Source organism: Neophocaena asiaeorientalis, unplaced genomic scaffold, assembly GCF_003031525.2.
Source record: "Neophocaena asiaeorientalis asiaeorientalis breed wild unplaced genomic scaffold, Neophocaena_asiaeorientalis_V1.1 scaffold114, whole genome shotgun sequence".
Lineage (NCBI taxonomy): Eukaryota > Metazoa > Chordata > Mammalia > Artiodactyla > Phocoenidae > Neophocaena > Neophocaena asiaeorientalis.
Window position 1 is genome coordinate 3,157,997 of NW_020173116.1, and position 16,107 is coordinate 3,174,103.

The window sequence follows — 16,107 nt, forward strand, 5'->3', positions numbered from 1 at the left end:
AGCAGGGTAGGGAAAGTGGGGCAAGAGGAGGCCAAGGCTATTGAGAATGACACCTGAGGTCACATCAAGGGAGAAAAGAACACTACTCTGAACTGTTCAGCCTGACTGTGTGCTCCTGAAATTGCTTCCAGCTCTTTCTCCCAGGTCATGGAGCGTAAAATAGGCCCAGGACTTTAGAATGAAGCTATAGGATTCTGCTCCTTGACTACTGAAGCTGCAACACTACCTCCCTCAGCCCACGTGGACATTTTAAAGTTCAGATGGAAGAATAAATGCTGTAGAAGACCAAGAACATGTTGAGTCCTTTGGGGTGGAGGTGAGAGAAGTCAGAGGACACCTGCTTTTCCACATAGTAACTCTGTCATAGGATTGGTCTCGAGACCATGTTAGATGCTGGAGAACAGACGTCTACCCAGTTTCTAATAAAGAACTGGTCAGCCATGTCCAGCCTCACAGCATAAAGAAATATCCAATACCAAATCAGCAAAAATTCATGCTCTTTTATACATTTTTTTCAAGCACCCGTTTGAAAGAAGAAATATGTTAACATGTTTAAAAAAAATCTGTAAGCCTAATGGGGGAAAAAGGGTGAAACTGAAGAATATGCACAAAGTTCCAGGAATACTAGAAGGTATTCCCGTCACAGAATCAGCGTGTAGCTGAAAATTCTGTAGCTGTTTTGAGGTCTAAAAGGAGCCATTACTAACTATGACATGTGGGTCCTGTGTCATGGCCATTCTACGTTTATGTTTTTAGTCTTCTAAGTCAGAGTTTGAGAGCTGCAACGCTGTAGGCTGACACAGAACCCCCTCCATCCACAGGGCAGTTGGGGTTACTTCTGCCCGAGCTGCCCCTTCCATTTAGCCTTGTGTGCCACGTAATCATTTTCTATACGATGTGGACTAAAGGAGAATACTTATGGGACTCCAAAGGGATAAAAATCCAGCTCTACGTAATATTACTTCAATTTTTAAAAAAATGAAAACATATACCCGGCAAAATATTTTCAAGATGAAAACAACCTGCTTTTCAAAGCATTCTCTAGGATAAACTGACATTGTGCTTAAAACTCTTACCGGCTTCTTTGGCAATGGAACGGTATACGGTGGGGAACCAAGAACCATCTCAAAGAGTTTGTCTGAGTAAGGTATGGTTTTCTCTACATTTTTCCGGAAATGGGAATCCCATTTGGCATACAGGATAGTGCCACCGATACCGCCACCAACAAACAAGATGCCAGCTCCAGCAATTTTGGTAGGAGACCACCTAAGTGAAAGAAACAGGAAACACATTTTTATTTTTTGGCTCTCCTAAACCTACCTCCCTAGACTAATGTAATAGTCTCAAAGACCTCGAGCCTCTATTTCTCTACCACTGATTCAGATCACAGCAGCCCAGTTTATCACCACAGCTGCACATCACCTTTCCCTGATTTGTTTTTTAATATGTTCACAACAAAAAATAATATTTCTTTATGGATAAGTTTTTAACACAGTAATATCTAGGATAGGAAGAATGAAGCAATCTTCCCTTTAACACTTAAAACTTAGCATGTTCAGGGACTTCCCTGGCGGTCCAGTGGTTAAGAATCCGCCTTCCAATGCAGGGGGTGCAGGTTTGACCCCTGGTCAGGGAGCTAAGATCCCACATGCCTTCTAGACTTTAAAAATGGTCCACATCAAAAAAAAAAAAAAACCTTGGCATGTTCACAATCATGAGGCTTCCTTTGAACCCAAAAAACAAGTATCACTAATTTTCAACAGTCCTCTCCCTGAAACATTTCCGTAAATACAATAAAACAAATGTCAAGTAGAACAAATACTTTTAAAGTTCCAACGTGCTGAGTTCTGGATGTATATCTATTTGCTATAAAGGGGTGGGGGGTCTACCTTGGATGCCATCCAGTCACCAAAGAACCGAAAGGAGCACCATGACAAATTTTCGCCTACAAATAAATAATGCTCCAAAGATATTATGGCAAAGCTCCAGTGTTTGTACCCCTTAAAAAAAAGAGATTTTATGCAGATATTCTCATATCCAAAGAACGAACACACACACACGCCCCTCAGCATACAGTTAAAAGCCTATTTATTTACAGGGAGACATGCTACATACCGAGAACTGCCTGGAGTGGAGTACCTACGGCATGGTCGCAATGGACGGAGTACAAACTTCCCACAAAGACAGTTCTAGAGAAGAAAGAGAAAACACCACAACCAATACAGTTATAAGAATCTGGGAGGACTTCAGGGTTGGGAACTCAGTAGTAGTACTTTTATTACAAATACAAACGTCTTCATTAAACAAAAATTTATTTTACTTTCAGAAACCAACTTACCTTACCATGAAACATATTTACAAACCCTTAAAAACAGTGATGCTTCCTACGCCCCAAAGGCTCATATAAAACGACTTCTAAGATTTCAAAAAACAGGGGCTATGAGACCATGATCAATTAGCATTTTTTATATTGAGGTACAGCTGATGTACGGTATAAGTTTCAGGTGCACAAGACAGTGAGTCACAATTTTTAAAGGTTATATTCTATTTATAGTTATTATAAAATACTGGCTATACTTCCTGTGTTGTACAATATAGCCTTGTAGCTTATTTATTTTACAAATGGCAGTTTGTATCTCTTAATCCCCTACCCCTGTCTTGCCTCTCCCCACTGATAAGCACTGATTTGTTCTCTATATCTGTGAGTCTGTTTCTGTTATATTCACTAGTTTGTTGTATTTTTTGGATTCCACGTACAAGTGATGTCATACAGTACTTGTCTTTGTCCAATTTATTTCACTTAGCATAATGCCCTCCGAGTCCATCCATGCTGCTCAAATGGCAAAATTTCATTCCTGTTTATGGCTGAGTAGTATTCCATTTTATACACACACACACCCCCCTTCTTCATCTATTGATGGACACTTAGGTTGCTTCCATCTCTTGGCTATTGTAAATACTGCTGCTATAACACTGGGGTGCCAATTAGCACTTTTAATGTTATGTATGCTAAGTATTTCTTAGAGACGATTTGCCATGTTTTCTTTTTCATAAATTTATTTATTCATCTAAATCTAAAAGTTCATTTTGGTTTCTCCTAATATATAATTAGACTAAAAGTCAATAGTTTTAAGAAAAAAAACTAAGTTTACTAATGTCATAAATGTTCATGTAAATACTTATCTCCATATAAGTTGTCTACCTTTACACAAAAGCAAATGATCAAGACAATGCTGTGTGATTTGTTTTGATCAAAGTAAAGCACATAACATCAAACGTTTCTTAACAAAATGTAGATCCCTTAAATAAAACAAATAAATGGGCATCTAAATACTATTTGGGGAGGGTTTTGATAAACTTAAGGCCATGCATAGCTATCAATTAGAAATTTCAAACTTATTGTATCCAGAAATAAAATCTTTCTTTATACCAAGTAGGAAATCAAACAGCAGCAAGGGAAAAAAAAAATGCTTTCTCTAGGTTCCTTGGTGAAACTGCATCTAAGGAGTAACAGAAAAACACAAACTTCCTTTTAAAAGTATCTTAAATTTTAAGAAAATATATCACATGATCAGAGAGCACATGAAATTACTCTAGAATTATGGTTGCATTTACATTCTATTTGCCAAAGCCCACATAGAGGTCAACATCAAATTAACATATTAATACATTTGGGAGAGGAAAAACTGTATGTTTTACAATGTGTAAAGCAGCTATAATTGGTATTTTAAAAGTATTTCAATTATTACCTTTAGTGTAGAATTCTCAACTGAAATTACAAGAAAAGGGTGTTTTCCTACTGTTCTATAAAGCAGGTAGCATGAAATTTCAAACAGAATTGCATCTACTTTCATATATCAACAACTCCATTTTGTTCACTTAGGGATGAAATATTAGGAAACCATTAAAGTTGTGTTTTGTTTAAGAAAGCATTTTTTTTTACCTCAATGGGTAGAAAAAAAGGTATTTGAGTCAAAAATTAAGGCACTGTTAACGGCGGACAATTCGCTAATTGGAACGTCAAGCAGCAAACATAATAATGGATCCTTGATTCTGTGGAATACAGAGCCAAATTCAACACTAGAGTCTGAGAACACCCTAATTCACAGCAATATATACTTTTTAACCTGCTCCTTTATCCATCTTCTACTCTTAGCCTGCCCCTCTTCCCTCCCTTTGACAGATATATTTGATGTGATTGTAAGTTTACAGTTCCTAGCATTAAGTAAATTTAAAATCTGAAAATCAAAATTCAAAATGTTCAGTTACATACAGAGTGAAGTCTCCCTCATGCTTCTGTCTTCAGCCACTTAGATTCCCTCTCCATAGGCAACCAATGCTACCTGTTTCTTATATACTCAGATATTTTGTGACGGAGAATTCCGGGCACGCCCCCTTTACACAAATGATACCATAACATACACCCAGTCCTGTACTAAAGTTCACTCAACAATATAACTTGAGCTCATTCTATATCAGCACATGAAAATCTTCCTATTGGATGTGAGTGATTCAGTACTCCACTGTATGGTTGGTTGTACGGCTGTTAGCATAACTGATGCCATCTTAGGCCCATACAGTTCCTCCTGTCCTTCCACAGACCCTGCCCAGGATGGTACTGTGTGGTAAATCGCTTCTCTGTCATCAAAGGCTTTGTAGTTAATAGATATTGTTTAATCATCATTAGGACCAGGGGGCCTCTATGCTCTGTTAGTCCCCAAACATTGAAGACCTTTGCTGACGTATTCCCCTACCCATGAGACCAGTTACCCACTCAATCATCTTGACTTAGGAATGCACGTCCTGTTCCCAAGCACGTACCCCTGTACTCTAGGTTAACTATAAAATCGTCCCAATAGCCCCTCAGACGTGCGGAGTGCAGTTGTGAACGCTTCTGGATCATTGCCTGCCGGATCCCACCCGGTAAGTTACCCTATAATAAACTGATCTGTTGATTATGTGGAGCTGCCTGCCTTGTGTTTTGGTCCCAAGACGCTCTCAGTTTGGTGGGTACATTTCGTTCTCTCTGGCCTCCAACCGTTGTCACTTAATATATTTAACCAGCCTCTTTTTGATGGTGACTGAGGTTTTGTTTAAATTTTTATTATAATAAACAATGAGAAACGTACATCATTTGGGGTCAATTCCTAAAAGTATTCCTAAAAGTAAAATCTGAAATGTTGGTAAATATTGCTGTATTAGGGGCGTCCCTAGTGGCACAGTGGTTAAGAGTCCGCCTGCCAGTGCAGGGGATGGGGGTTCCCACAGCCTCTCCAACAGCCTTGCAGTGCAGTTTTAATCACAGTTTCCTTTGTTATGACTGTGCATCTTTTAATATATTTATTATCTACTTCTTTTTCTATGAACTATCAGAGTGTATCCTTTGACCACTTTTAAATAAGACTGCTCATCTTCATGTTCTAAGTGTTCTTTACATATGAAGAAAAATTAGCCATGTCCCTGCTACTTGCAAATGGTTTTATCCAGTCTGTGATACTTTTATAGCCAAAAGTGTCCATCTTTTACGATTTCCGGGTTTTCTCCTATTTGTAGAAAGCCACCCTCCGATGATAAAATAAGTCTTCCATGGTTTTACTCTCATGGTTTCATTTTTCTTATATTTAAATCTTTGAATCCAGTGTAAAGCATACGGCATGGATTCAACTTTATTTTTTCTTAAATGTCTATTCAGTTGTCCCTAAATCATAGACTGAATAATCCATTTTTCCCCCAACAATTTGAAATGTCACCTTAAAATATACTCAATTCCTTGATGCATTTAGATTTCCTAATTTGTTCCACTGTTCCACCTATTCACACACTTCTATTCATAGACTAACCCCACAGTGTTTTAACTACTGCATCTTAGAATTAGGCTTTAACCTGGTAGAGCTAGTCCTCTCTTCTAGTACTATTCTTTTTCAGAATTCTTCTGGATATTCTTGCTTCTGTTTTTGTTTTTGAAAGCTGAGCTTTGAATTAAACAATTGTAAAATGCACCAACTGTAATATGCACCCTGATTTAAGAAGGGATAAAACGTGAAAAAATTTATCTTTTATGACCAAAAAACAGTAGCAATAAAAGGTTTCACACTTGGGACTTCCCTGGTGGCGCAGTGGTTAAGAATCCGCCTGCCAATGCAAGGGACATGGGTCTGATCCCTGGTCCAGAAAGATCCCACATGCCGCGGAGCAACTAAGCCCGTGTGTCACAACTACTGAGCCTGTGCTCTACAGCCCGCGAGCCACAACTACTGAGCCCACGCACTGCAACTACTGAAGCCCGCACACCTAGAGCCCATGCGCCGCAACAAGAGAAGGCACCACAATGGGAAGCCTGCGCACCACAACGAAGAGTAGCCTCCACTCGCCGCAACTAGAGAAAGCCCGCGCACAGCAATGAAGACCCGACGTAGCCGAAAAATTAATTTAAAAGAAGTTTCATACTTCTGTACAAAAAAAAGAAAATTGATTGTATCCTGACGCAAATAAACAGGTTTTTTATCTGAAATAGTGGCTCCTGGTTTAAAAAATTTAAGTATCCTATTCATTAGGCTACCGTCATAGTCTATGTTGCATTTCATATTCCAAACAGAGCTTTAAGAGTCAAAATACTTAAGTTTTTTATGGTTTTATCACCCAAGTATGAATCCCTAGATACAAAATTTAGTCTTGCCTATTAAAAAAATATGGATATCTTCTGAGTCTATTAATCCATACGTCTTTTACTCTATAGGCGTTCCCTCCAGTAATTATTCTGTTGAAGAAATCTGCTTGTTCAACCTGCAGAATTTTTCACAGACTGGATTTTGTTCAAGGTGAAATTTAACACGTTCCTGTCCCCTGTATGTCCTGCAAGCTGGAGCTGGAACCAGACACTTGATCAGACTCAGGTTTACTCTCTTTGGCAAGACTTTAGGGGGTGGTGTTTTCTTTCATTGGGAGGTACGCAACATCTGCTTGCCTCTCTTTTTGTGCTGTTATCAATTGTGCTAATGTACAATGTCTAGATCCATTAGTTTATTGGCAGTTGCAGAAAGTGGCCTCTAATTCTATTTTTCATTTATGACTTGACGTATTTTATAAAGAGACGCTTCCCCTCATCTACAATTTGATTACTCAATAGTATAGTTCACAGAGGAAAGGACGATAAATGGTTGATTCTTTTCATCCTTTTATCCAGTTATCCTCTGATGATGAACAACTGTGCGGTTTTTTGGTTTTCATTTATTAATTGTGACAGACTGTATTTTCCAAAACTGCCATACTTCACAGCTCACATGCTTTTCTAGAACCTTGCCACTTCCCCAGAACCTCGCAAGCTCATGAGACCCCAAGAACCTCCTAAGAAATGAAAGATATTTACTTATATGTTATTTCCTTATAAGTATATACAATACAATTTTTATCTGTATAATAATAAATATTATTTACCATAAAAGAATAAATAAAGACTAGGTTTGGGGTGATCTGTTTTACAGCTATAACCAAACAGATGCTTGTACCTGGAAACAGGGTGCTACTATAAAACATAAAGCACGTGTTAATGACTTTGGGACTGGGGGATGGGGAGTGAAAGTTGGAAGGGCCTTGAGGAGACTGTTAGCAGAAGCCTAATGGCCTTCACAGAAGCTGTCTTGGTGAGGGCTTAAGAAAAGTGAGAAAAATATTTTTGCAACCTGGAGGAAAAAGGGATCTTTGTATGTAGTGGCAGTAGTTTATCAAAACTGTCACCCGTGGTAAGACGTGGAAAATAGAAAATTAGGTATAGCTATACCTAATGAACTGATGGATTTAGCTAAAGACAGTACTAAGCAGAACATTCACAAGTGCCAACTGCTTCCTTTTAGCAGAGCGTGATAAGGATAGCGCCGAGCTTCTGAAACGCAAACCAACCAAAAAAACCTGTTTAGCTTTCAAGCAAAACTTGAAGGAAATATAAAGGAGCCAGTACTTGGTGGGTTAAAAAATAAGACTGTTTCTCATTCTCAGCCTCTCCAGTTAGCAACGATCCTTTAAGACCTCAGAAAGATCTCAGGAGGTGCTCCTCACAGAACTTTTTATACTGAGAAAAGGCCCACTAAGGACCTTAAGAGTATGCATCCCACATTCTTTTTATTAAACAACAGGGCAACTGAGAATCTTAGGGGTTTGAGACCACAGCAGCCTCACAGGGAGCCCAAAATTGGAGAAGAGCTTATTCTGATCAGATTTGTGGGTGTGGCTCCTGTCTAATGGAGAACACCCCAGTAAGACCCACAAGAAACCCACAGAGTCATTAAGATGAAAAACGGGCCGGCCTGGATTTAAAGGTGAAGAGTATAAAACAAATAGAGGTTTTGGGCCTCTAGAACTTCTACAGACAGAAAGCAGTCTGAGAAAACGATTCAGCTGCCAACAGGCAACACATCTGGAAAAGGAAGGATGGGGCTTCCCTGGTGGCGCAGTGGTTAAGAATCCACCTGTCAATGCAGGAGACATGGGCTCGAGCCCTGGTCTGGGAAGATCCCACATGCCGTGGAGCAACTAAGCCCGTGCACCACAACTACTGAGCCTGCGCTCTAGAGCCCGCGAGCCACAACTACTGAGCCCACGTGCTGCAACGACTGAGCCCGCGCGCCTAGAGCCCGTGCTCCGCAACAAGAGAAGCCACCACAATGAGAAGCCCGCGCACAGCAACCAAGATCCAGCGCAGCCAAAAATAAATTAATTAATTAATAAAAAGAAAAGGAAGGATGATTCAAAGGGCGAAACCTGAAGCCCAGAGGGTAGTATGGAGAGGGACTTCCCTGGCGGAGCAGTGGTTAATACTAAGCGCTTCCACGGCAGGGGGCTCAGGTTTGGGGAACTAAGATCCTACATGCGGCGCAGTGCAGCCAAAAAAAAAAAGAGCTATGGAGAAACATTCCCAAGCAAGAGGACTAAGTCCTAATTAAGCAAGCAGCAACATGTGTCAGTTGGATTTGACATTTGTTATGAACAGTGACTGCTGTGTGCCTCTTTGGATGGGAGTGTCACACTATATTGTGTGTAGGGTATATGGGGAACAGATAACTTGTCTCTTTAGTTCACAGGTCTTTAGACTGAAAGGAAAAGCACTTAAGGAACTGTACCCAGCAGACCACATTCAAGATGTCTTACCTGCAAAGGGATCTGATTTGATGGCAAGATCCTGGTCCGTTAGTCTAAGCCTGATGCTGTGATGGGATGAGGTTTTGGAGGGTTATGAGGAAGGCTGTGAATGTATTTACATGTGGGAGGAACGCAAGTTGTCATGGCTACAAGGCAGACTGTGTTGTCCAAAACTGACTACAACAATATTTCCTGTAACACATGCTCTTCCAGAAACTTGCTACTCCTCCGGCAAACTGAGTCCTTCCCTGGAACAAGGGCACGCCTTAGCTACTAATTTACTAATAGAGGGCAGTGAAAGTGAGGCTCTGTGACTTCTGAGACCAAGACATAAAGGGGATACAGTTTCTGCCTGGCTCTGCCTCTCATCACACTTGCTCTTGGAACACAGCCGCCAAACTGGGAGGAAACCCAGACACACATGTAGGTGTTCCAGCCAACAGACCCAGCTGAGGCCTCAGCTGCAGCCAGTATCAGCTGCCAGACACGGGAGTGAGGAAGCCTTTGAGATGACTCTAGCCCCAGCGACGGCCTGACGACAACCTCCCGAGGGACACAAAATGCCCAGCTGAGGCCAGGAAACCCCCAGAACTGAGGGAGGCAGTCAATAAATCTTTTACCCCAAGCTCAAGGTGCCTTAGCAAACCAAAACAGGATCTTTATCAACTCATGGATTTAAACACTTCTGATGAACTTAAACCAGTGGCGATTGTTATCCTTTTGAAAACTCAAGTTGTCCCATTTTTGGCTAATGGCTGCTACTTCAAGTCTATTATATATTATTTTATATTACTTTAATTATATATATATATTTAAGTCTAGCTCTGTATTTATTAGGCCATCTGCAACTGCCTGGTGTTAAGTGTTTTGTTTTTTTTTTCTGTGTGGTAAAATTCGCTTATAAAATTCACCATTTTAAAGTGTACGTTTCAGTGGCATTTCGTACATCCACAATGCTGTACAACCATCACCGCTATCTAGCTCCGGAACAGTTTCATCACTCCAAAAGTAAACTCCTGTACCAACTAAGCAGTCTCCCCATTTTCCCTTCTCCCCAGCTCCTGTCAGCCACTATCTACATTCTGGCTCTACATTGGCAGGTGGATTCTTAACCACTGCACCACCAGGGAAGCCCCAAAACATTTTTTAATTTTGTGAAATCCAATTTATCTTGTGTCTTTTGGTGTCACGTGTAAGAAACCACTGCCAAATCCAAAGTCTACCTTCAGAACCCTCTTTCTTAAGCACCAAACTAAACTCTCTTTATTTATATAAACTAAACGTCCTAACTTTAACACACAAAATACTGGACACTTCTTAGTTCTGGAATACCTTTTTACTAATAATAACCAACAATGTAGAAAAGACAATACTGTTTCAAAACAATTTGCCTTGACATATAGCCTTGTAATAAATGTTATAAGGTTAGCATTGCTGCTTCCAACCTATAGAAACATGATTTTAACAAAGAAAACCCAAAAAAGCAAGTTAAAACACACAATTCCCATGTAATGTTCTTGCAAAGACCACTTATTCCTTAGCTCTTCCAAATTAAAGTGAACATATAAAATGAAACCACAATCCTGGAAACAGAGACTATAATACAAGTCCCCTCATGTGAACCCTATCTGGAGGTTGCAGGTTTCCCTTCTAGATGTGGCCGTTTGCTGTAACTGACATTTCGGTTTTGAGATTTGTAATAAGGATTCCTCCCACACAAACAAAAGGTATCCCGAAGTTAATGGCAAGTTCTACATTTAAATTACAGATTAATATCCAACAACTCTTTCTATAGTTGACTAAAAATATTTTATAGGAATCATGCATTAAGGTTAAAAATATATCACATACACAAATCCAATTAAGTTTGGCATGAAAGCAGTATTATTTCCCAGTAAAAACATATTCTATAGGAGAAAAAGTGCATTTCAGTTATGACAAGGAAATAGCAGACATTCATCAGTATGGCAAAAGCAGGAAGGTGATATTTCTCTAGTTTTCTCTGCATATATGTGTGAAAATATATATTACCTATATACTCTCAATCTTCTGTTCTAAGTTATGATGTAAAATGTATTTCAAAATGGTTTGAAAGCAATTGGCCCAGAGAAATGAAAATGAAGAATAATAAAAAAGGATTCTAGACTTCCCTGGCGGCGCAGTGGTTAAGAATCTGCCTGCCAATTCAAGAGATATGGGTTCCAGCCCTGGCTGGGAAGATCCCACATGCCGCAGAGTAATTAAGCCCCCGAGCCACAACTACTGAGCCCGCGTGCCACAAATACTTAAGCCCAAGCACCTAGAGCCTGTGCTCCGTAACAAGAGAAGCCACTGTAATGACAAGCCCACGCACCAAAACGAAGAGTAGCCCCCGCTCGCTGCAACTAGAGAAAAGCCTGTGCACAGCAATGAAGACCCAACACAGCCAAAAATTAAAACAATAAATTTATTTTTTAAAAAAAAGGATTCTAATATGCATAGAAGCAAACAGGCTGCATCATATACTAAACTACTTTCTACCACATGTGCCTCACTACCTACATCTATTATTGAGTAACAGTGTTTTATAACCCTAATGAAAAGAAAGAATTCCAGAAGATGACAGCTAAAAATGTCTACACGCAAGTTCAGTCCTAAATTAGCCCTGATATCAAACTTGGTCTTAGTTAAATAAGCTAGCTTAGTCAACCCTCAAAAATAATGTTTCTTTTGCTTTTTCAAAATTATAAGCAGATAAGATCAATGCACATGCAGATGACCACTCCCAAATTTGTAGTCTGGGAGAGGGCCAGGCTAGGCTGAAAGTCCAGGTCCTCCAAACCCAAGGCCCACCTCAAAAAAGGTTGGGCCTGGCCATGCAGTCCTGGGACTAAAAGAAGACAGATGGTGTTAGGTCTGGGAAGTAAAGTGAGGAAGAATCAGAGCACTGAAGCTCATTTCTGGGAAAGAAAGATCAACTCATTTCTGCTGAATACCCACATGTAAGGAATTTAAGGATGATTAAGTCCGGACATTGAGGATAAGCTAGATGCCAGCCGTGATGGTAAATTTTATATGTCAACTTGGAGGGTGTTTTTGGATGAAATTAACATTTGAATCAATGAACTATGAATAAAACAGGTTGCTTTCCATAATGTGGGTGGGCCTCAGCCAGTCAATGGAAGATCTGAATAGAACAAAAAGACCAGTCTCCCCAAGCCAAGAGGGAATTCTCCGGCAGACTGCCTTCAGACTGGAACTGCACCATCGGCTCTCCTGGGTCTGCAGTTTGCCAGCCTTCAGACTGAAAATGCACCACAAGCTCCTCTGGGACTGTGCATATCAAGCCTGCCAGCCTCCACAACTGCATGGGCCAATTCCTTATAGTAAATCTTTCTATCTACATGCACATCCTATCGGTTCTGTCTGGAGAGGTTCTAAAACCTATGAAGGTTTAAGCTTAAGGGAGGTCACATCCACTTACAGAAATTAAGAAAAATTCACAGAACACATTTATTCTTTCATTCAAACATGTCATTCTTTCATTCAAACAGGTCACAAATGACACATCTTTATTTACTGAGCATCTATTAGGAGCTGGGACTATTGTGAGTACTGATATGGATACAGTCCCTTTGAGGAGCTTCCATTTTAATGTGGAAAATACACAATAAATACACAGTATGTCAGGTGGTGGTAGGAGCTTCAAAGTAAAACCAAGTAGGGTAAGGGTAAGTTCAGAGTGATGCAAAGGAGAGAGTGGTCAGAGGTCTGTTTTAGATAGGGAAGCCCTCTCTGAAGGGAAGGTGATAGCTGAGAAAATATCTGAAGGGAGTGAGAGCTAAGCAAAGATGTGTGGGAGAACTTCAGGGTAAACAGCAAATGAAAAGGCAGTGAGAAGAAGAGAATGAGGCCGAGTAGAAAAATAAGATATGCAAAGAGCCAGATCATGAAGGGCCCAGGGGGCACGGTAAAGACTTTAGATTTTACTCTGATGAGACGGGATGTCACGGGAGGGCATGACATGGTCTGTATGCTTTTTTAAAGGCCTTTGTTAACAACTAGGTGAAGAACTGACTCTAGGAGGGCAACAGTAAAAGCCAGAAGACATTTAAGAAGATGGTGTGTGGTGTGGGGCTTCCCTGGTGGCGCAGTAGTTGAGACTCCACCTGCCGATGCAGGGGACACGGGTTCGTGCCCCGGTCCGGGAAGATCCCACATGCCGTGGAGCGGCTGGGCCCGTGAGCCATAGCCACTGAGCCTGCGCGTCCAGAGCCTGTGCTCCGCAACGGGAGAGGCCACAGCGGTGAGAGGCCCGCGTACCGCCAAAAAAAAAAAAAAAAAGATGGTGTCATGGAGTGGAAAGGATTTTGACAAAATCAAACAAGAATTTAGAAATTTGAGTACAAAGTTCAAAAGCGGAGGCTAGACAATCATCTGCTTAGGGATTAAAATTCTGAGAACTGATGTAATCCCAGTAAGAGAGCATATAAAGAGATGGGACAGTATCATTACACGCCTCTTAGAACGGCCAAAATCCCCAACACTGACCACAACCAAATGCTGGTGAGGCTGTGGAGCCACAAGAACTCTCATTCACTGCTGCTGGGAATGCAGAACAGTACAGCCATTTTGGAAGATAGGGTGGCAGTTTCTTACAAAACAAAGCATATTCTCACCATATGATCCAGCATATGTGCTCCCTGGTATTTGCACAAAGGAGCTGAAAATGTATGTCCACGTAAAAACCTGCACTGAAAAGTTTACTGCATCTTTATTCTTAACTGCCAAACCTTGGAGGCAACCAAGATGTCCTTCAGTAGGTGAATGGATAAATAAACTGTGGTATAGCCAGACAATGGACTAAAGCACTAAAAAGAAATGATCCATCAAGCCATGAAAAGACATGGAGGAACCTGAAATATACTAAGTGAAAGAAACCAATCTGAAAAGGCTACATTCTGTATGATTCCATCTATATGACATTCTGAAAAAAGCAAAACTATGGAGACAGTAAAGAGACTGGTGGTTGCCAGGAGGTGGGGCTAGGCAAGTGATGAATAGGTGGAGCACAGAGGATTTCTAGGACAGTGAAAATACTCTATATGATACCACAGTGATGGATACATATCATCATACATGTGTCTTAATCCACAGAACGCACAACATCAAAAGTGAACGCTAGTGTCAACAATGGATGTTGGGTGATTATGATATGTCAACGTAGGTTCATCAATTGTAACAAATGTAACACTCCGGTGGCAGACGTTAATACAGGGGGAGGCTATGCATCCCTCAGGCACAGGGTATATGGGGAATGCCCTCCAGTTTGCTGTGAATCTAAAACTGCCCTGAAATAATGTCTTAAAAGAAAAGAGAAAGGGGGAGAGGGAGAGGGGGAAAGTTCATTGGGGTACCAGAGTTCCTAGAGGTACAAGAAGAAGTCGACTCAACAAAGGAAAATAAAAGAGATGAAGGGTAAAATGGGACCCAAGATACTACTTGAGAAGAGCAAAAAGAGTTTCACAATGCAACAGGAGCAAATACTATAGAATGAATGAAGAGATAAGAAGAATAAACCAATGAATTTTTCAAGATAGCAGTTTTAGGAAGGTAAGAAATCTTGGTTGCAGGCTAGAAAAGGATTCATATTTTAATATGAAGTTTTAACCAGTTTTCTCCTAATTTCCTAATTGGGATCCCATTAAGTGGAAAATATTTTGATAAAGGCAAGGAAGGAAAAAGTAATTTTGGAATTCAGGGCAGACAGAGACAGATCGGTGACAACCATGATGTAACAAGACTGGGCCTGAAAGGAGAGCTCCAAAAACATACCTCACCAGTTCTGCCTTGAAAGGCAGTTATGCTTCCTCCAACCTCCTAGCCCCACTTGGGCAGTATGATAGGCCAGATTCTAAGTCGACTTCCATGACCTCTGCCCCCTGCGGTTAAGCCCATGATTAGAGTGGTACGGCAAAAGGGATTTCGCAGATGTAATTAGGTTTCTAATCAGTTGACTTGAACTAATCAAAAAGGAGTTACCCAGGTGGGCCTGGCCTAATCACATAAGCCGTTTAAATCTGGGTCTGGAGATCAGAAACAGGGAAGAGAAATTTTGAAGTCAGAGAGACAAGCTCCTGGTAGCCTGCAAGAAAGTAAACATCTGTGTTACAAACTGCCTCTGAGGACCTTGCAGCACGGAACTTCAGACAGCCCCCAGGAAGGGTGAGGTGACAGCTAGCAAGAAAACAGGGACTTCAGCCCTACAGCTGCAAGGGACTGAATTCTGCCAACAAACTGAAGGAGCTTATAAGAGAAGCTCCAAATGAGAACCACAGCAGGGAAAACACTTTGCATCCTTGTGTGACAGCGAGCACAGAACCCCGACCATTCATGTCCAGAAACACTAAGATAATAAATGTGTTGTTTTAAGCTACTCAATCTGTGGCACGTGATATAAGGCAATAGAAAACTAACACTACCCCGCACTTTCCTACAGAAGAGACTGCTTCTCCTACCCTGGAAACGAAAGGGGAGATAAGCAAACTTGAAAAAAAAAAAGCTTGACTTTTATTTCTAACTCACTGTGTCCAGGGAGTTTGCTCAATTCCTTGGGTCACAGTACCTGTTTTGCAAACACCACATTTTGCCAAAATACCAATTTTCTCTAAATTGTGAGCAATGGGAATAGGTTTCCTTTTTTATTTTTAATTTCAGAAAATTACTTTGATAATTATGCAGAAATAAAAATAACTGGGTGTCTGGGCTCCTTGAATGTCTGCCAAAGTCGTCCCAGCACCCGAAGACACAGATCCTCAGGCTAATCTCAGAAATGAGCACAAGGTCATGACGCCTAACCTTCCTCGAGTACCAGGTGTTCGAGCTCCATAAATTACAATCTTTCATTTTTGTTCAGAGTAAGAATAGCTCAAGAAGTGTTCTCCGCTACGAAAAGAAAGGCAGCCCCTCCTGATTAATTACAACCTTGACCCCCTC

General features: G+C 40.7%; 1 protein-coding gene across 3 annotated transcripts in view; it reads right to left on the minus strand.

The window, feature by feature from the left end:
• IMMT (inner membrane mitochondrial protein) overlaps positions 1-16,107 on the minus strand; it is a 48,394-nt gene that overhangs the window by 31,407 nt on the left and 880 nt on the right. For all 3 annotated transcript variants that reach the window (XM_024743791.1, XM_024743789.1, XM_024743792.1), the window contains exons 2-3: positions 2,116-2,189; positions 1,077-1,266 (exon numbers count right to left, since the gene is read on the minus strand). In XM_024743791.1, the coding sequence (XP_024599559.1) occupies positions 1,077-1,266; positions 2,116-2,189 (264 nt within the window). The remainder of the gene's footprint in view (positions 1-1,076; positions 1,267-2,115; positions 2,190-16,107) is intronic.